General features: G+C 39.3%; 1 protein-coding gene across 1 annotated transcript; it reads right to left on the bottom strand.

Annotated features, from left to right (window-relative positions):
• Nucleotides 1–4,111: 4,111 nt before the first annotated feature.
• socs1 (suppressor of cytokine signaling 1) lies at nt 4,112–6,282 on the bottom strand. Its single transcript, XM_005809155.2, has 2 exons — nt 6,005–6,282; nt 4,112–5,024 (listed from the first exon to the last, which is right to left on the bottom strand). Exon 2 carries the CDS (start codon nt 4,965–4,967, stop codon nt 4,305–4,307), a length of 663 nt encoding a protein of 220 aa, XP_005809212.1. The 5' UTR covers nt 4,968–5,024; nt 6,005–6,282; the 3' UTR covers nt 4,112–4,304.
• Between the last annotated feature and the right edge of the window lie 14,316 nt (nt 6,283–20,598).

Below are 20,598 nucleotides of genomic sequence, written 5' to 3' on the forward strand. Positions count from 1 at the left end.
GGAGGGGCAGCACTGCTACTCTTTGCTCCATAGTGACATTTCTAACAGATTTAAAACCTTTAGAAGATCTAAGGTTCTCTATGCACCTTTTGGCTGGAAACGCCTCTCATCACTCTGGCGTCTCAATTTAATGACTTCGAACCATAAAAGCATGATAAATAAAATTTGCAGTGTTGAAAACATTCATTTCCATAATCAGTCATGCTTCCTGTTTCCAGCCTCTGTTAGCCATTATGCTAAGCTAAGATGTCAAGGATTGTTTTGCTCATGCTGTACTATTGTTTTCAAGCGGACTTCCCATAATGTCAAACTGAGCCCATAAAAAGAAGTATGTTGGTTTTGTCGCATCCTGTCGTGGTAAAAATTTAGAAAACTCTTAGAGGAAAAACCTTTTTGCTATTTGTAGTCTTCTTAGCTTTTTAAGAAAGCAGAACTTGTTTTTCCTCCACGTAACATATTTATGTTAGGAATCGAACAGAGTGAGTCACTAGAATTTCTTGGTCTAAATTAGAGTGCAGTTTAATATATAATGTGTTTTATCAAGAGCTGAGCGATTTTGAGTACCAAACTTACCCCGACTTTGGCAAGTCTTAGTCGGAATCACTCATTTTCTGCAGACTGTTTCCTTTAACTCTGTAATCACACTGGGAATTTTAGGAGGCTGCACTAAAAGGAAGTGAGGGAAATGTGGGAAGATCATGACTAAGGAGTCTTCAGGGAATTTCTAAAACGTTTCTCAATACAAAGAAGACAGTTCTGTTGCCTCTTAGAGCAGGGCTGATAACCTCTGGATAGCGACTAATGAATAATCACTAAAGAAGAAGTCAAGAAGTTTCATTCCTCTCAAAATGTTGTAAGATTGTCAGCAATCCAAACTCGACTCATCTCACCGGTTTGGAATGTCAAAGTACGTCTTGCTGTTCCTCACAATGCCTGCTTTCTCTTCATGTTTTTAGAGACCCATTGGGGTTTTTTTTAGGTTTTTTTTATTTTTTGTGTTTTTTGAATGGCTACTGCGAGTTACAGAACAGAAAATATAATTCCTTAGAAGTCAGCTGATGACACCGAGTCGTAGAACACCTCACGTCGCCTTTCACTTCTCAAAATAATCTGGAATGTCCTGAAAACAGAAGAGCTGAGTTAAACCGATACACATAATTCAGTTGTCACCAGAGCGGCAAGGTGAACTCTCACCTTGACATACTTTTTTACTGGTATATTTTATTTCAGTTATAAGGAAGCAGGAGAGAATTGACACTGATTAAATTTAGGATATAACATTAACTGCTGACTTGTGCGCTGTGCTGTGTTGTCTTCCCTAATTGAAGATTATATCCTCTAAATAGTCTGGATTTACTTGAAAGAAACTGACTATTATATTCGGTATGACTCACCTGAGTGTGTTTGGCGACATTAGTCTAGAACCAAAAGAGTTTGTAAAAATCCCCAGAAGGTCACAAAGCCTCTTGGTTTAGATTTGGTTTCAGCGTTGGAGGCCTGGTTTGGTATGACTGAGAGTCTGACAGTTTGGCAAGGTCAACGCTAAAGATTAGAAATTTGAAGTTTACTTCACTACACATGAGACATACTCTCACAAATGTCATGGGTGTGAAAGAAATTAATATTTGAGGTCTAATCTTACAAACCTCAGCGTCTGTGTGACTGACCAAATCAAAAATGAAAGGGCGCTTTGACCTTTCCAAAACTGCCTAATGGAGACAAGACACGCCTACTTTCAACTACATGGATTTTTTTTTTCTCTGTATTTACCTTTAAATCACACACAAAAACACTGAACTCTACAGATAAATGCATTTCCTTTCAAACCCTGAATGCCAAAAGTGAAATTGTCAAGTGTGTGAGGTGATGTCATCTTTTTCTAGTGTGCCTGGTACTTACCAGGAGGTGTTGGAAATGACATTACATGAAAGTTCAGCTGCTGTCAACATTCTGCTTAAATTCTCTAGAAATGTTATTTCTACTATTTTAAATTTGCATCTGCTCTCAAGCTGGGTGCAACTACTTATTAACAGTTGCATATTAACATAGTAAATGAGGTCATGATTCCTGTTGGGAACAACAGTCTCAACATCAAAAATGTAGTTGCGAACCTTGGTTTTGATGCCCAAATCCTTGTTATCTATGACCTAAAAGGGGCCTTGAGAAAGGAAACTTCTCCTTAGAAGGAAGAATGAAAGGACAAGGTTCAAATAACGTTTTGCTGTACGCAGCAACTTTTCTGCCGCATGATCCTCTGCTGCTGATAACAAATGAGTTGACGGTAAGGAATCAGTAGACATCTATACATGGTACTACTGCAGTAACTTGCTGTTGGCAGTCGGAATAGGTTGAAATCTAGTCCATTCAGGTATTAGCAGAAGCGTTGTAGTCTTGATAATTGGACATAACATTACTGGAAAAGGAGTGTTTGTGCTGGCAACCAGAAACTTCACCAAAAAAAATGGACTCTAGTGAGATAGATCACTAAATGACCAAGGAAGAGTGAGCCTCACGTCCAGTATTGTTGGTATTAGTCTTTTGGTTTGTTTAATGAGGACATTCTCAGAAGTTTGGTCATTACCGTGAGTTTGAAGCTTACCGGGTGATTACACAGAAAAGAAAACTTTGACTCCATTCGTCATAAAACTGACAACATTAAACAATGGCTGTTATACTGCTTCTATTCAAACAAGGAGCAAGCTTCCTGAAAGTCTACAGGAAGCTTTCAGTTTGAGCTCAGGAACACAATGACGCTGAGTAAGAGTGAGTAAAGCTTCTGGTAAGTCTTCGACCTAAAAGGGTAACCAGTCGCACCCACTGATGAACATTTATTTTGAATGAAACACTGTTGAATCGAGCCTGAAGAAGGACTCTGTTTAATTCAACAGGCAAAGTGAAAGCATTGAGTAATCCCCTGTTCTAACGTATTCATACGTTCTTTGAATGGACGAGTCTGTCATTCCGGTTTAAAACCAAGTCATCCTTTTAAATATGACACCTCATGTTTACACTAGTGTCCTTGTACAAAATCGTTTCACTTTGTTTTTACTTCACGGCTTTGTGATCCACACTCTGGTGGGTTTTATTTAAAATTCTGACGTAGAACTTGAATTCTGCCTCTGAAAGGGACCTCGATCTACATGTCAGTCTAACCAATAAGCCTCAAAAATATCCCACTTCCTCTTGAGGAAATGTTAACCTGTCCACACACATTTATAGATTTACTATCACAGACGTCGATATGTGTCATCTCGTCCCTTGGTTCTGGTAAGTGTGTTTATATATGTGTAACACTCCATTTACTACCAAAGTAACCCCACCCACTTGTCACTTTGCCCTACTGAGATGAGTCAGTGCGGTGGCAATGCTGTACACTGCCTTCCACATTTTCTGTCTGTCCTGTGATCCGTCACTTCCCACCTGACCCTGACAAAAACTTCCATTACAAGACTAAAACGGCAGAAAGTCGTTGAAAGAGGAAGGAAAAGCAGTAGAGGTTCACTTAAATATACTTTATTTAAAACATTATAGAAAACAGTGCACAAGTATACAAAATACTAAATAAATTCTAGAAAACAAACTGAATCAGAAATCTGCTTGGCAGAGATGTGTAAATAAGAGGCGGACAAGCCTCTTTGTACAGTACAAAGAATTATCATGTCTCCAGCTCTGAGTGACAAGATTTCATTCACATCAGATTTTACCAAGACACTAAGTGGTGTTCAAGCCTTCGGCGCTGACAGTCGAGGCCGATGTAAACGTTTTGATATTAGAGTATTTAAATCTGCTACAAATCTGCATGTGATGCTTCAAGCGCACCCTCCACCGAGACTCGAAATATTTCGAAGTCCGTTCCCTTAAAGTCCTCCGGCAACACGACAGAGCTCTTTGAGTTTCAGCCCCAGTTATCCTCGCCGGTACTTTCGTCTCAGTAAAAGCTCCTACGCATGTGTTGTTTTCTTTTAATGCACCACTTTTCAACTTTTTGTACGTCCTCGTCACCAAAGGATGCTCCGTCCATGTGCCACTGGGTGTCAAGTCTCTAGAGGTAGATGCTGAAATGTCGTGAAAGTTTAATGTCCAACTGCAACCTCCCTGTGCTCGCCTTTGGCTGTTGTTTTTTGTGAGCATTTCACAGTTTTTCATCCAAAAAGAGTTTGCCGATGTCGTTTGTAACCATATCGTTTCTCTCCTGGATCTGTGACGCAAAGGCTTCGTGAACCCGATTGCAGTACCGTTACTTGGTAAAAGCTGCCATCTTGCCATCAAGAACAATGCAGCCAAGAAGTTACATGGCAGACTGTTTACAGTTTGTAAGGGAAGTCCAGCAGGAAATCTTGGACCACATGTGTGACCGGCAGCTCCGGGATCTTTCCTCCGCACAACTCTACGATGCGTCTCCTGCACAGCTCCTGCAGCGTGGGCTCCCATTTCCTGTATGGGACCTTCAGGCTCCTCTTGGGTGTGTTCATGTAATACTCCAAGAGGGCAAAGAGCGTTGGGAAGGAGCGCTGGTTGCCGGCCAGAGAGAACTTCTGCTGCTTGTAGTCGATGCGCACACTGACAGGTCCTTTCCTGTCGTGATAGGACAGGGTGAAGAAGACGTCCTTCTGCCGGCTGTCGCGGATAAGGTAGCTGCCCAGCGGGGCGCTGCGGAGCATGCGGTGGGCCTCCTCCACTCCCAACGGGCCCCAGTAGAAGCCGCTGCGCTCAAGCTTGGCGGCTGTGTCAGTGATGACGGTGCAGTCCTCCTTGGAGGCGAACGTCGGGAAATGAGTTAGGTACACAGAGCGGGCAGACGCGGACTTCAGGCCTGGATTTGGTCCGGCCTGACGCTGAAGCTGCTCCGATTGTGTAGGGGTTGCTGCTGCTGCTGATGATGATGAAGTTACAGAAGAAGATGGTGCTGGTGAAGCGCTTGGCAAGGCGGTCCGCTCATGGCCTTCCACTGTGCTGTCGGCTACCATCCTACAGTGGAGAGAGGCCCTGAAACCTCTCCCATCTCTAACCACCACACTGACATCCTGAAGGAAACAAGAAAGAAGACGCACGTTAGTTATTCAGCAATTCCAAAAACTTCCAAAAGCCTCAAATAACATCTCAAACCTAAACATAGTAATCCCCAAAACATTTAGCTTTTTTCTTCTTCTTTTGGGCATAGCAAAATTTTATAAGCATAAAAACGCATCTGCATGATTATTTTTGCATTTAGTTTTATTTCTAATGAGGATCCCAAAACCTCAGTCTTGATGATTTGCATCTCCAATTCTGGAAATCACTGTCCAAACACTTCAAAGACTGTGTGTGCATTATGTTATTCATGTAATCTTTCCACAGAGCGGTGCTGTTCTTCGTATGACTGGAATTTGTGGTTTGGCTGGTAAACCCACATCCAATTTACTGTATCCCGTCTCTATCCACAAACACGCATCTGAATTAAATGTTAAAAAAAAAATCTTTTGTTGATGATTTTGTTATTTGAGGATATAAAAAAAAAACACAACATGACATTAATGACCCTAAGGGGAATGAATATGTACAGGGTTCAGTCAGGATCTGGTATTTGAGATGAGACAATAAGCCTCTATTCTTGTCTACAGGCTGGGCAGCTTGTGATTCATCTGTCCCCTGTCCTTCTCTGAATTCATGTTCCAAGTTAAAGGAAAGTGGTGCAAAAAAAAAAAAAATTCCAGGAAAATACAATGATTAACCAGAGGAGGTGTGGATGTATTACTAATGCTTTGGTGATGTGGATCGTTCAGCTAGACTTCAGGTTTCAGAAATTGTTTAAATGTCACGCAACTTCTGGATACTCCATGTCCCGATAAGTTCTTTGTGTCCATTTACAATAAGAATGCAGACAGAATACAGGCCTGCGCAGAAAAATCCCTAAAAACGGCCATTTTTAAATCCACTTCATGGTCGTTTTAAAGAAACAGTCCATCATAAATCCCTCATTTAAAAATAAATAAATACTAATTTTGAAAAAAAAAAAAAGTCTCACCGGTTTTTTTTTGTTTGTTTGTTTTTTTTTTCAACCGCAGCTGCCTGTTATGGATCCGTCAGTCAGTAATCCCATAGAGCCAACGATGGTTAAACAAGGAGATAATCCTGCAGGGTCCTGACGGGGACAGTGGTTGTTGCATGGGACCGTTTCTGCCTCAGACTCGGCGTCTGTCTGTCCTCCTCTAGCTGTGATCCTCAGCCGCCAGCTCGTCTGACTGCGTGTACGTGCGTGTGAATGCTGGTAAATAGTTTGAGTTTTTATAACGCCGCGACGCTCCTCCCACACGTCGAATTTAGCGGTAGCTCTGCCATTTCTCAGAAACGAAAGCGAAACTCTGCGCTCCGGCTCGCATCCCCGAGTCTCTTTCAATTCTTTTGAACTCGCTCCTGTTTGGAGAATCTCGATTTTCACCGCAAAGCCACATGACAGTGGGACGTTTACAGAAACACAGGTGACAGATTAGAGTAATTGGAGCATTTCCTAAACACTCCTAACTTTGCTGTTTGGGCATCGGAGCCTCAAATGTGCTGTTCATGTTATTGCATTTGTGCATTTATGCATTTATTGTTCGGGATGCAGGCCTCCCAAATAACACGAGTGGGTTTATTTTCACATTTATCTTTATTTTTTTTTATTATTTATTTATCATGCATAACATTATGACAGCCCGGTCATTTAAGGTGGAATAGTTCATTTATTTTAGAGATTTATTCAAAAAGAGAAAAATTGCTGAAAAGACTCATATTCACAGTGTGTGTGTGTGTGTGTGTTTTTTTTTTTTTTTATAAACAACAATTTTCTTTGAAAATTGCAATATTGCAAAAGACTTGTAAGAAAAATGATTTGCAATACACAAGTACAGGGCTGATGATAGGAGGACGTGGGCCCCAGGGCTGAAGCCAGCTTTGGATCCCCCTACTCACAAAAGCTTTTCTTACACAAACATTTGAATGCTGTTATAATGTACATTTGCAGGAAAACTCTTTAAATATGTTGCTGTGCTACATCAGATAGCACACATGGTTGATAAGGTGTGGAAATATGACTTTTGTACCTCACTTATATAACTTTATTGGGATCATTTTCTCACTTGAGCAGCCATATAATGCCATATAATTTTTGTTTAACTAAACAGGAATGAAATGCAAGTTTCATAAAGAAAGAAAAAAAAGAACTACAGATAAATCAGTTGACTTAGGGCATGAAAATTAAGTCATACATGAGGCCACTTCTGTTTTTCAGAAACTGGAAGCTCTCTTCTGCAGAACACGACAGAAAGAACACAATCTACCGAAAATATGCTGCGGTGATTCATATCTTGCACTGCTTACTCAGAATTTTTTTTTTTTTTTGAAATACATATTTGAGCTTTTTTTAGTGATTCTTGAGAAGTGGGACAAAATGGGTTTAAATTCCCCCCCCCCCCCCCCCCCCCCCCACACACACACACACACACACACACACAATTTAATTATTCCTCAAGCTTATGTATACAAATATGACAAATAATGTTTTGGAAATGTAAAGATGCTAAGGTGCAGGCTCCCAGTTGCAACATTTCTTTGAAAATTACAGTTTTAAAGGACCCAACGCAGAACTCTGTCAACATCATCTGACAAAAATAAATGTCAAATATATTAATTTTTTAATGACCCTATTAGTGATATTTTACTCAGTTTTACAGACGTATGCTTCTCAAGAAACAAAAGAAATATTATTTAAAACAAAAAACAACATAAAGTCCATCTGACGGAGTTGATGCAGAACTGAAAGTGACAAACTAGTGAGTAAATACATGTGAAGTAATGAATGCCATTTATGTAAAATACATTACAAAGAATTAAGTGCACATTTAAGTGAGACTTGTCAACACTGAGTCACACTGTCAGTTAAAAACGAATGGAGTTGACATCTGACGGAGTTGACAAAATTCCAAACTACCTCAATTTATATGACGTTATTCTGAAGGAGGCCATGTCGTAGCTCATCAGGTCCATGAAATCTTTACAATATACTAAAATTAAGCATTTATTTCACAAGATTTCATCAAAGTTTTGTAAATTGTCAGTTATGGTGTTGACATATCATAGTTGGGACGAACAACTTAGGAATAAAAGAGAAGAAAAAACTAAAGAATAACATAAGCTAACCAGAGCTGCTTAGCCGTCTTAGCAAAGGAAGAGAAAGGAAGAGGTCATGGGGTCCTCAGAAGTTCTGATGCCTCCAATAATGCCTGATATTTTTTTTTTTTACATTCTTTTTATGTCTGACGGTGTTGACAAAAACTTGGGACAAATTTCAACTGAGTTGGAAAATGTATAAAAATGATTTTTAATTCGATTTATTGATACTTTTATAATTATTTTTCTGACTACTTATACTTAATTGTCATAATATATCATCTCAGTATTCCTATATTTGTTTAAAACTATTATAATCTATTGAGTTCTGCTCCAGGACAAGGGATTTTAAAGACACCATCCACCTACTACAAAGTTTAAAATAAAAAAATATTCAGCAAACACCAGGAAAACATACATTGTTGTGCTCACATGGCCCAGGTCAGTTTAGTCAGATATTTTTAAAAAAATTATATTTTGTGTATATTTTATTCAAATTTTGTGCTTTATCCATAGGACCTGTTTTGTCACTCTTCTCAAGAATCGTCAAGCTTTCGCAAAGCACCGGTTGGCTGGTTTTATTGCACATCCTATCAACTTTCTAATCAGTTATTAGTACAGAGTCATGGAGACATGTTGTCGTCGCCAGGTCTGGCTTTATGACAGCTGTTGTCAGAGTTCCAGCAAAACAAAGAAGACAAACCTGTGTCATTAAAGTCAACTACTTTCCTTTTAATACGATTCCCCTTTCCTGATTGCCTCTTTGTTTGCAACAGTCTGATGGTTGCAAACAATCAGACTGCCATCCCTGGAGAATACGCCTCACATTAAAAAAAAGCGACTTAATAATTAGTGGAGAAGAAGCATGATGCTACTTTTGAGCGATAGCCACCCATAATTTAAATTTTCGTTGATTTATTTTCTTTGTGCTTCTGTGGTTGGATCCTGGCTGATCAGGTAAGTACGGCCTACAGGAAGGCTGGTTCCACGTTCTGTTTCTTTTGTACATTGTGATCCACCTTTTAAATTTCCTGCTCTGGTCGCTCGTGTTGTTGTCGGATTCAGCTGAACGGTCAGGACTAAGCGTACTCCTCAGAGGGGAAACTCCATATCATGTTTCAAGAAAACAAAAATTGTGAACCCCTGGCGGCCTGGCTCTTCTCGGGTTTCCAGCAATGTAAATGGAAACTTAAGGAAACACATGGGGTCGGTTAAAGAGGCAGCTCTAGATTTTATTGCTCGAGCTTCCAAATAGCTCAGGATAGTTCTGTTTCACTTTAGGATTCAGATATAGTCCTTGCTAATGGTCTATGCATGTCACAGATCTGCATTTGCAGCTCTTACAGTAAAAACAAAAAACAAGGCTTGCAACACATTCCGCCCAAGCTTGCACAATTTGGCCAACTTTTGCAGTGTGCGTGCATATATTTATGGATATTCAGTCTTCTTCGTCATCTTGGTTTTATTATTATGGTTATCACTGAATCAACGCTAGCCACTGCCAATAAGGGGAGAAAAAGAAACTCAAAGCCAGACAGAGGGAGGGATTTAACAAGAGACTGGGTACAACTCTGCACGTGTCAGAGGCAGCTTTAATGAGAAACATCCCAACTGTTTCCCTGCACCGATTCGACTCCTGCTGCACGTCTTTCTCGGTTGTCCTGCATACTCCAGGGATTTTTGTATTATTAAGTTTGCTTGCCGTGAAGTTTGGTGACGGAACAAAACTTGTGACTTGTTGATGTTGATCACGTAATAATCTGTGTTTATCTGGACACATGTGCCTGCGCCATAAGTTTCATTTCTGTCAAAAGGGAAGAGACCGAGCGGCAGACAGTGGTGTTGTGTCTAAAGACAGGTGTGTGCAAACTACAGCGACCGTAGCCAGGCAGATTGCGCCACACGCTTGGTCTCAGCCATGTTTAATGATAATTAAAAACCATACATCTGTCTCCTTGGCTCACTGAGTCATTACTGCTGACTGTCAACTGTGGCAGCTGAACCTTAGCAATGACTCAGCATAAGCAAGGCATGACAAGTTTTTTTTTTTTTTTGTACAGATAAACTGCCTTGGAAAAGGATTGATACTTTTTTTCAATTTTCTTACATTTTGTTATATTTGAACTAAAAACAACAATGCAATTTGTTGGTATTGTATAAACGTACAGTGTACAGTTATGAAGCAAAAGGATGATACATTTCTTACAGATTAAAATTTGAATGGTGCGGTGTACAGTTGTATTCTGCCCCTCCATCAATACTTTGCACGATCACCTTTTGCGGCTGCATGTTTTTGGGGATATGTCTCTTCCGATTAAAGTAGCAATTAAAATCATTGCAAGTTTTCAAAAGCCTCAAACTCAGTCAAATCGGATGGAGACTTGTCACGGGTTGCAAATTGGATTTAAGAACAGATTTTGACTAAACCACTCTGTTGTAGCTCTGGCTGTATGTTAAGGGTTGTTGCATGAAAACTAGGAAACCGCCACTCTGGTCTCAAGTCTTTTGCAGACTGTTTGTTTTTTTTCCCCAGGATTCCTCTGTATTTAACTCCATCCTTCATCCTTTTACCTCTGACCTTGTTTCTGCCGAAGAAAAACATTTCCTCGGCAGGATGCTGTCAGCACCATGTTTATTTTCATTGCCTCTGTTAATCTTGGAAGTGTAATGGCTTAGTGAGTTATGTTTTTATGTACAGTACGTTGAATTGCCTCGTTACTGAAATGTGCGACGCACATTTCAAGTTAACCTGACTTGACCACAGATGGGGGGCACTGTGTTTTTAAGTTTTCTCCCATGAAAAAGTATTCCCAGTGTAGGCTGAACATTACAATTTTTGATGCTGTTTGTTTTCTAAGGGTGTCTAATAAAGTTTTGAGCACTTCGCAGAACAGCCGTTGTACACAGACCGTTTCTATTTAGCAAACTGAGCGAGTTATCAAGATTGCATTACATTTTTTAAGGGGTATTACATTAAAGAGAACAAATTTTAAATGGAGGTTTCTGTGATTATTATTTGTAGCACCATGAATTGTTTTCATGTCAGTAAAACAGTTTGGGGTTGTTACATGGCAAAATGTAAAATAACAGGGTTATTCGAGCCATTGTTTCTGAAAGGCCGGCAGTCACCAGAAGGTCGTAAGCCGTCACATGCAGGGACACAACGCGATTGCGTCACGTGTATGTCTGTCAAAAGAAATAGTAAAATCTTTGTTTGATCGAGGCGCGGCCATTTTCACCCAGCAGCGTCACTCTAGTCGCTCTTTCAGAAAAGCTTCCGTCAGTCTCGAATGCATGTGGGGAATTTTTTTTCTCTCTCCCAAAACCCGTACCAATTTCCTTGTTTAACTTCTGCGATGACCTCCGCACAAGGAAAAGCGGCGTTACTATCAGGAAATAACTGCACTATCTCTTCAGGTGCAACTTGTCGGTCCGTAAACATTAGTAAAGAAACAGCTGTGAGTGTTCCAGTAAAAGGGAACACACCTCCCTTCTTCCAGTATTGCTACACAACAGTGCTTTCATTATGAAGATGGCACATATGTTTTGTATCACTTGGATTATTCACTGTCTTGTATGGAACACTTGAGTTTTCCAGCTTCCTTGTCATATTCTTAACTTCCAGCAAAAAAACACGTACGATTCATACTTACGATCTGTGTGTTTTTGACACTTTGGCACGGTTTTGATTACGTATATCATAAAGAGTGCTGTATAACTTTACTGTCACTTTTTGATTTTTGTTGCAGTTTCATTTTTACTGAGCTGAGTAATCACCCAACAGTTCATCACCTGAAATTATACGACTTCATAAAAGACATGATAATATTTTAAAAGGTTAAACTAAAAAAAAAAAGACACAGATTACAATATCTGTACAAGTACAAGACAATAATAAGACATTTCGTTCAGGCGTTAATTAGCTTCTTGGCAAGCAAACAGAAATTTTTCCAGTCAAAGCATATCAACATCAAACTCAGCTGCCTGGAGTTAAAACAATGGCCTAATTTTTTTAATGCTCATTTTTAAAGCTGCTGACTGTAGCATTTGTGAAGACAGGTACTAAGATGCCTTGAACTTGGCTTCAGTTCCAGGTTGATGACTTTGATTGAGTAGTTCCTGTATTTATTTTGTCCAAACATAATTTTAGTTTGAAGGAAAGAGGAAGGGTTGCTGCAGCTCCAGTTCGCTGAATCTCTGAGGATTATTGTAAGGCCCATGGGGGAAATGTATTATCTCGATCTGACAAAAGAGAAAATACCGAGCAAACCGAGCTGACAAACTTGTTGTGCAGTCTGTGAAATGAGGGCAATCGCCCTGTTGTGGACTCTGATCTGAAAGCGAAGCTGTCTGTCTTAACTGTCTTAAATGTAATCAGAGAATCCACAATGTTTCTGGGAAACACAAGATACTTTGAAGCATTTCACATAGACATTAAATCTCCGCAGAAAGTCGTGATCTGATGTTATCCTGAAATTCAGCTTTCCAGAATCAGGTAATCTATAAGCCATTCAGGATGCAATTCATCTCTGACTCATTTCTAGAGTAGATCATGTGTCGTCTGGCTTGCCGGCCTATGAGTCTTTTCCTCTTTTCTAATCTTCCTGTCTTTTCCAAGAACTGATGCTAAAATAGATCCTCATTCTGTAAATGGTATCAGCTAATGCCTTTAAGCAAAGGACGTCCTGATCTCGTCCCAAGTGGATGAAGTCCCAGTTATGTCATTTTACTAAACGATCAACATTGAAGACCTCGGTCTGGCCAAACCCAACACCGAATAAGTGTTGGGTTTGATTCTTCAGCTACAAAGCCAGAGAAGCGTGCTGATGCTATTTGTGCCACCATTTGCACGGTTTGCAAAACTGCTGTGATCTCTCCATATTACAATTTTTTTTTTTTTTGTCACCATTAATGATCTCTTTTTTTTAGGTTACTGCTCATGCAACCTTCTCTGCTGAGACATCCGACAAATAAGATTCTACTTTTTAGGGTTATTTATGACAAAGTGGTAATTTTTGGAACCTGTTGTGGAAGTGTTGTCTACATACAATGTATAGAAACCACACTGACACATGTTACAAGTTGGAATATCAACGTAAATATCAAAATAGAGATGAAACAAAAGAGAGTTTGCACTGACTGCTGCGGTTTGGTATTTCTGTATCATTTGACCTGCTCTTAGATACCTGTGCTTAGCAACTGCTCTGTTGAAATACCTGTTATTATGTTTTTCATCTCATCATCTGTAAGATTTTTTAGTACGCGACTAACTGGAGCCGCACTGCAATGTGTTTTGAGCTGAATTTTGAGCTGTGTTTTGTTTCCCTTCAAAACACAGAGTAAAGATGCTAAGATTAGCACGTTAGCTAACTGGAAAACACCACTAGCAAGAGTAAGACACAAGTGTACTGAAGACAAGCTATACTTTTCTTGAAAATTGGTTCCAGAGAAACAAAATATGTTTTTGAACAGACACCAAAACCTAATTGTTTGATCACAATAATCAAACAATTAGGTTTGATCATGGAAGCATTACCCGCAGAGCTGGCATGTCAGCTATTGTGTTTTGTCGTTGTCCATAGTGCTGGAAGGGTTGAAGAAATTCAAGGAAACTCCTTTCTTGTTTTTTTTTTTCTTTCCAGTAACTGAAACAGTTTAGTGTAATGCACCTGCAGCAAATGAAACAGAGTGACTCGAAGAAACCAGCATTACTTCCACTATCACTATAGAAAGGTTCAGATAGCATTTCTGAGGAACAACCAGTCCACTGAGAAACGCTTTGTTGCATGGGGAGGATTCACTGTTCCAGAAAATGCTTCAGATGACTCTTTTGCTTTCAATTGTATATTTGGTGTTTTTACAGTCACATGATTTCAGCCTCCTAGCTTCAGATTATCATGATATAATGACAGATGTTTATTAATAGCAGCAGTTAGATGAATTTGGGGTGTGTGTGGGGGGTTTGCTGAGGTACAATCTACATTGCAACATGTTTTAGTTAGCTTTTATTTAGATAGGTAATAATATAGAAATAAATAGTATCATGGTAGTAACACGGAGGGTTTCATTATAAATCCGTACGGCGACTTCATCCTGTTGCCTCCTTGTGTGGGAGTTCAAATTCAAACTTCTGCAGAATTGATTTACACTCATCACCTACTTGGAAATTTCTCAGGGGGGGGGAAAATACAAGGAAAGATTAAAACATCACACTGTTCTGAAATTTTCGGGAGATTAATTTCTGGTTGGTGAGGCCATTTTTAGCCTCACACAATTAACCCTAGCTGCATTATAATATGAGCTGAATAATCATTAAGCCATATCAAAACAGAAGAGAAACATGGTATTAGCAGCCTGACACATAAGCTAACTAGCAGCAGATGGAAAAGGGGAGGCTTTTGAAAATTGTTGCTCTGTTGAGTCACATAGACACTATCCTGCAGAAATGTTATGACTGAACAACGTGTATGTCCCGGTAAAAAAAACAAAACCTTCATACTGAAACTTCTGGAATGTGATTGGTGAACGTGTTGAAGTGGAGCATAAACACGGTACTAATCTAGATAAGCTACTTTTACTGACTTTGTAAGTAGTGGATGCTCTGGGCCTCAGTATCATCTGCTTATCATTCTGTAATTACTTTTGGTTTGAGTCTGGGACATAAAACTCTATTCAGGACACACAAAATGGTTTTACTCCCAATCTTGAGTGACATTCACTTGTGGCTCCATAAACAGACTCAGTACTCAGTATTCTCCTCCAGTATGACCGGAGTATGACCGTGTCTTTCACCAATGGGTGACTACACATTGAAACTTATAGTTCTGCTGCAGCATGACCACAAGTGTGTTCATAATATCAGTGAGTGGCTACAACAGGACTTTTACTGGATGAGGTCGGTGACCGACCATGCAAGAAACCAAGTAACTCACTGAACGACTATTAAGAAATCGGCCTTCCACTACTTAGAAAAAAACAATATGAAAACAAGACACAGAAGAACCAGTGTATGGTTTTATTTTGTAAAGGTGTTTTTATTATTCTGACCAATACCAAAAATATTAGTCACATCTAAACAGTCCTTAAATCACTGCTTCTTCTCCCTACTAATCAAAGGATGGAGTTTAAAATCTTGCTCATGCTCTAGGAAGCACTGAAAGATCAGTTTGGAGTTGGTTGTCATGTGGTCTCCTAGGTAACTGGGAAAGATTACTTTCCCAGGATCACCACAGTAAACAATGAGACGGTAAGGTATTTAGTTTCCTCGGGTTGCCTGGGACCGATTTCCTGAAACTTGAGATAATAAGAAACAGTTGGCTTCTTTAAGCAGAAAGCATTACTGTTTAATCCATCCATCCATCCATCCATCCATCCATCCATCCATCCATTTTCTTCCGCTTTATCCGGGGTCGGGTCGCGGGGGGTAGCAATTTAAGATGGGAGGCCCAGACTTCCCTCTCCCCAGCCACTTGTTCCAGCTCCTTCGGGGGAATCCCAAGGCGTTCCCAGGCCAGCCGAGAAATATAGTCCCTCCAGCGTGTCCTGGGTCTTCCCTGGGCCTCCTCCCGGTGGAACCTGAACACTTCACCAGGGAGGCGTCCAGGAGGCATCCTGGCCAGATGCCCAAGCCACCTCAACTGGCTCCTCTCGATGTGAAGGAGTCTCTGAGTCCCTTGCAAATGACTGAACTTCTCACCCTACCTCTATCCCAGACAACCTACAGAGAAAACCCGTTTCGGTCGCTTGTATCCCCTGTTTACTCCAACTTATAAAAAACAAAGTATTTTATTATCAGTACAATTTCTACATTCTACATTGTAAATCACTAACTTGATTTAATTTTTTGCTTCATATTTTTCTCTGTAGATAATATTTACATTTTGAATTCATTCTTTGAATGTTTTTTTTATTCTAATTGTCTTGCACCTCTGACTCTTTGTATTCCTGTTAGTCTCTAGGAACTACTTTGTATATGATCGTTACTTTGCATGGCTGCATTCTGTGTGTGCGTTGACTCTTTAACAGTGTACACCTCCCCACCGCTCTGCCGTCCTGAATGGAAAAATCTGTTCATGTGAAATGATGACGTTTCTTCAGTTCCCTCCGCAGCCATTGCAGAAATAGAGTTTGTAATTTAAAAGTACAAAGACAGCCAAATCTGTAGTAAGTTAAATAAAAACAAGCTACTCCTCTGCTTAGGTACACCAAATGTCATTTTTGAAAACATTTCTTGAATTTTCTCCTCGTTCCTTGTTTTGTAGTATTTATTTATTCATGCACACATTTAGATCTTGTTCAAAATAGAAATTCAGTGTGTTTGAAATGTAGGAAAATGCACAGAACATAAGCTTTGACTCTTGGCTGCCTTTACCATCAAATGACACGAATCCACAATGAACCCAAATGTGATCCACCAGGATAGGCTTTAATTTAGAAAGCAGTGACACACACCATGAGGAAACTGTTTACAGCTGCAGTAAGTTACGTTACAAACAGCCACAATTCCCTTGCTTGTTCCCTTCAATCTTTCTGGATCTGTATGTGGAAACAAGGTTGCATCACATAAGTACAAGGTTAATCAATGTGGAAAGTAATATGAAGTGATCGCTTAATATAATGGCCAGTGAAGTCATGGACCCAATGCTGCTGAGTCTTTGAAAGAAAGAAAAAATGTACTAGTAGTTGGCATCTGTGGCCTCCAGTGGTGTAAACAAATCACTACATGCCCATGAGATCAACTGTTACATTTAGAGAACCTCACATTGCAACAGAAAATCAAGTCACTTATCATGCCATGTTGAATTTTTTTTTTTTTTTTGTTAGTTTGCTGTTATCCTTATCTCAGCTTGGAAAAAAGCAAATAAGGGCTCTTACAGAGCACCAGACCCTTGGTAAGTATATGTTTAAAAAAGCTGTGATATAAAATAATCCCTTGTTGCAGAAGCACATCCTGCCAACACGCCTCAGAAGAAAGCCACACAATTTATACCTGCCTCAGATTATTTTACTTATGTCCATAATTTTCATGAAATATGTCTTGCATTCAATAGCTAGTGTTTGGTTGAGCTCCACGACTGCGTTGACAATCCACAAAGCCTACAACCTTCCCAGGCGTTCACAGAAGTGGCTCGAAGTTAAAGGAACAAACTATGAATCGAAAGAAAAAGATTTGTGAAAGAAACTGAAGGTCAGGACAAATATTAAAAGCAACTCGACTCCCATTAGACGGATTCATTTGAGGAATAGTTGCTGTGATGAGTTAAAGCAGTTTTTTTTACTCTTTAGATTTAAAAACAAAACGCATGAAATCATTTGCTTACTAAATACAAAGTATGATTATGATTGTTTTCTTTTAAGAGTTTACCTACAGACAGCAAGAGTTTCTTGTAGATATGTTTTAAGAAAATATGTAGGATAGACTCAGGTGTTTTGACTTTCATAACGCATATAATGACAGTGCGTATGATGTCCAAAATGTACTATACTGAAATGCATGTTAAGGTATATTTGGGGTTTGAACTATTAAAATCTTCAGTCACAACTGTATTTAAAGCGGGTCTCAAATAGTCCCAGATTTCACCTAATCCCGAAATCTAGAATCCCGCGAATACCGAGGGTCCACTGTATACAATAATAATAACGACAAAATTAACTTAAGTGTTTTTAAGGAATATCCAACTGGGGGGAAACCACTGGAGTACAAAAGTATTTCTGTGGTAAAGATGCTTAGACGATGCATTTGCTGTAAAGTCTTGTAAATCTGTGAAAAAGGTTGCAACGTCTCCAGGTTCTATATTGTTGTATGGTTGGTGATTCACGTGTTGTGCAGAGTGAGATGTCAGAATGAAACTGAAATCTCAAGCCCTGTCCAGTGTTTGTGTTTTATTGAAACAAAAGGTTAGGTCAATTCCCAGTTTCTTTGAGGAAAAGAATGGATTTCCAAAAAAAGGGGGGACCTCGTGTACGTAGAGCGAACTAAAGCAAACCTTTCCTTTAGTTCACTGCAAGCAGAAAAACAGAAAATTTCAAGTCTAAAAAGCCAAATAGGCAAACATCCCACGCCCAATCATCAGTCAACAACACAGTGACAGATAACTGCAGACAATGCCTGGGTTTTTGTTTTTGTTGTTGTTGCTTTCTGCTAACTTACTTTGAATACTTTTATCTCTATAGACCAGCACTGCATAACGTGTCTCTGCATGATGAAAAGAAGTTTATAATGCAAATGTTTATTTGGGTAATCTCGCATTTCTGCCTGCAGAAAAATTCAAACGAGGATCCTGCGCGGCTGCACTGCTGAGCCTGAAATGATAGGTTTTCTCGTAAGAAGAAAGTGAAAGTAACCATCTGAGCTGTGCTCACACCCTAGCAACGGATGACGCAATATACCCCTTAGAGTGACCCATTAAAATTTAAAATACACCTACTTTCTCAACAGATATATATTTTTTGTTGTTGTTACCGTTGTTAACTTGTGCGTTTTTAACGTTTGTGTTAACCACCAAGCTTCTTTTTTTTCTTTTTTAAATGCAGCACTTCCTACAAGACACAACATGGAGCACTGCGACCAAAAGGTTCCACGAAACCATCCACACATGTCCTCCTCATAGTCCTGCATCCGCTAATAGCTCACTACCTGTATGTGACAATAAAATGTAATGCCAGCTCAAAGCAAATATGTTTAACTACCTGTTTCTCTTCAATGCCGCATTTTTGCATGACTCAGAAAAGACAAAGAAATCTTAGCTACACCCTTTTTAGGCAGTTTGTCAAACCCCTTTGAGCTCACGCGCAGTTAAGCAACAATGGCAATTTCTTCAGTAGAAGTTGACGCGTTCAGTTGCCTCTCATAGCAAGCATGCCTGGAGAATGTAAACATATTGAGGTTTTTTTTGTTAAAATATATTTTTAAACTGTTGATTTTATGCACGTGGCACACCCGGCCCTCTGTATAACTTTCCAAGTTTGATGTTCTGACTGCTGCTTCTGTTTCCGCTTATCCACCCAGAACAGGACAACTGACACAACCGAAGCATTTGTCATGCAGCAATATGTCTTTTTTGTGTAACTCGCAGAGAATGGGTTTCAACAAGGTTTCCTGTAAAAAATTAACTTTGAATTATTTTTTTTTCAGTTAAAATAAATTGGACTCTAATGTTGTGCAAACCCTCCAAACATACAAACGTAAGTGAAAAAATACATCTCCCCCAGAAGAATAAGTTGTTAAAACAAAATAAAAAAAATTTTTGTCACAAAAGTAAGCCATACAGTAAATCAGTTTATTCAACAGTTTATTAGTGTGGTTTGTTCGTCTAAAAGAAAAGGTTAACACACTTAGGCTCAATAATCATGACTGTAACACGTTACTCGTACATAATATGCAATGACACAAAATGCAAAGCACTCCACTTATTGGCATCCCTGCTGGAGATTTTTAGAAGGTAGAAGAATAAAAATAGGAAAATGTTTAATCTCTAAATTGAGAATGAGTTGTTTTTTTTCAGTGGGTAAAATCATCTCTATAAGAAAAACAATCTGGTATTTGTAAGCGTTCATCATGGCATACACGCTAGCCTGTTTGAGTTTCCCCAAAAGTCAGTGTTTGGAGCGGGGAAATGATGTCATACCCCAGACCTTCATGGTGGCAGGTCAGAAAAACCGATGGCGTTTGTTTTGGTGACGACTGCTATTATCAGTGCAAGCTGATAAAATACACTTCTCTCCATTTTATGTGTTTAAATTGTCTTTTTTTTATGGCCTACTTCTCGAAAGCGCAGGTGGGTAGATAGCATTTCATAGCAGTTACAGCCATTTGGTGACCAAATCCAAACTTTTTTTTTCTCCCTCACCTTCCTGTTTACTCTCTGTGATAGCTAAATAAACCAGGATCCTTATCCATGTTGTCACAGCTCTGTTTGTTTTAAATGTTTTACATGTTGCTCTGACTGAAATATGTCAGGAGGGGGGCAAATGCAAACAAGTAGTTACTTCCTGATGAATAAAGATCAAGGATTAAACTTTAACAGAAAATGGATGGAAGGACGGATGATTGGATCTCAACACACATCTGAAACTGAAAGAAGGTTCTCTTTTCTTTCCTATGGAGGGCATCTGTGTAACGTCATGAAGTACACTCGCTCCATTCGATCTGAAATGTACATTTTCAAATTTAAGATGGGATTTTTGTAAAATTTCTAGTGTAAACTCTTTTTTTTTTCTTACAGTTCTCCCACATCTTTACAAGAGAGGCCAGTAATTGTGCAAGAAGCTGCATATAAATAATTATCAAATTTTGAAAAAAAGCTACACATTTGCAAGCAAACTCGTATTTGACCGACACCAGTACATGACTGCATTGTTGTTTTACTATAACAATTACTTTCTGCAATAATTTCAACTCGTCACTGATATAATGCATTTTCCCCAGAAGCCCAGTAAATGATTAATGTAATCATCTTGGTTTTATAAGCT

Source organism: Xiphophorus maculatus, chromosome 16 (genome assembly GCF_002775205.1).
Source record: "Xiphophorus maculatus strain JP 163 A chromosome 16, X_maculatus-5.0-male, whole genome shotgun sequence".
Lineage (NCBI taxonomy): Eukaryota > Metazoa > Chordata > Actinopteri > Cyprinodontiformes > Poeciliidae > Xiphophorus > Xiphophorus maculatus.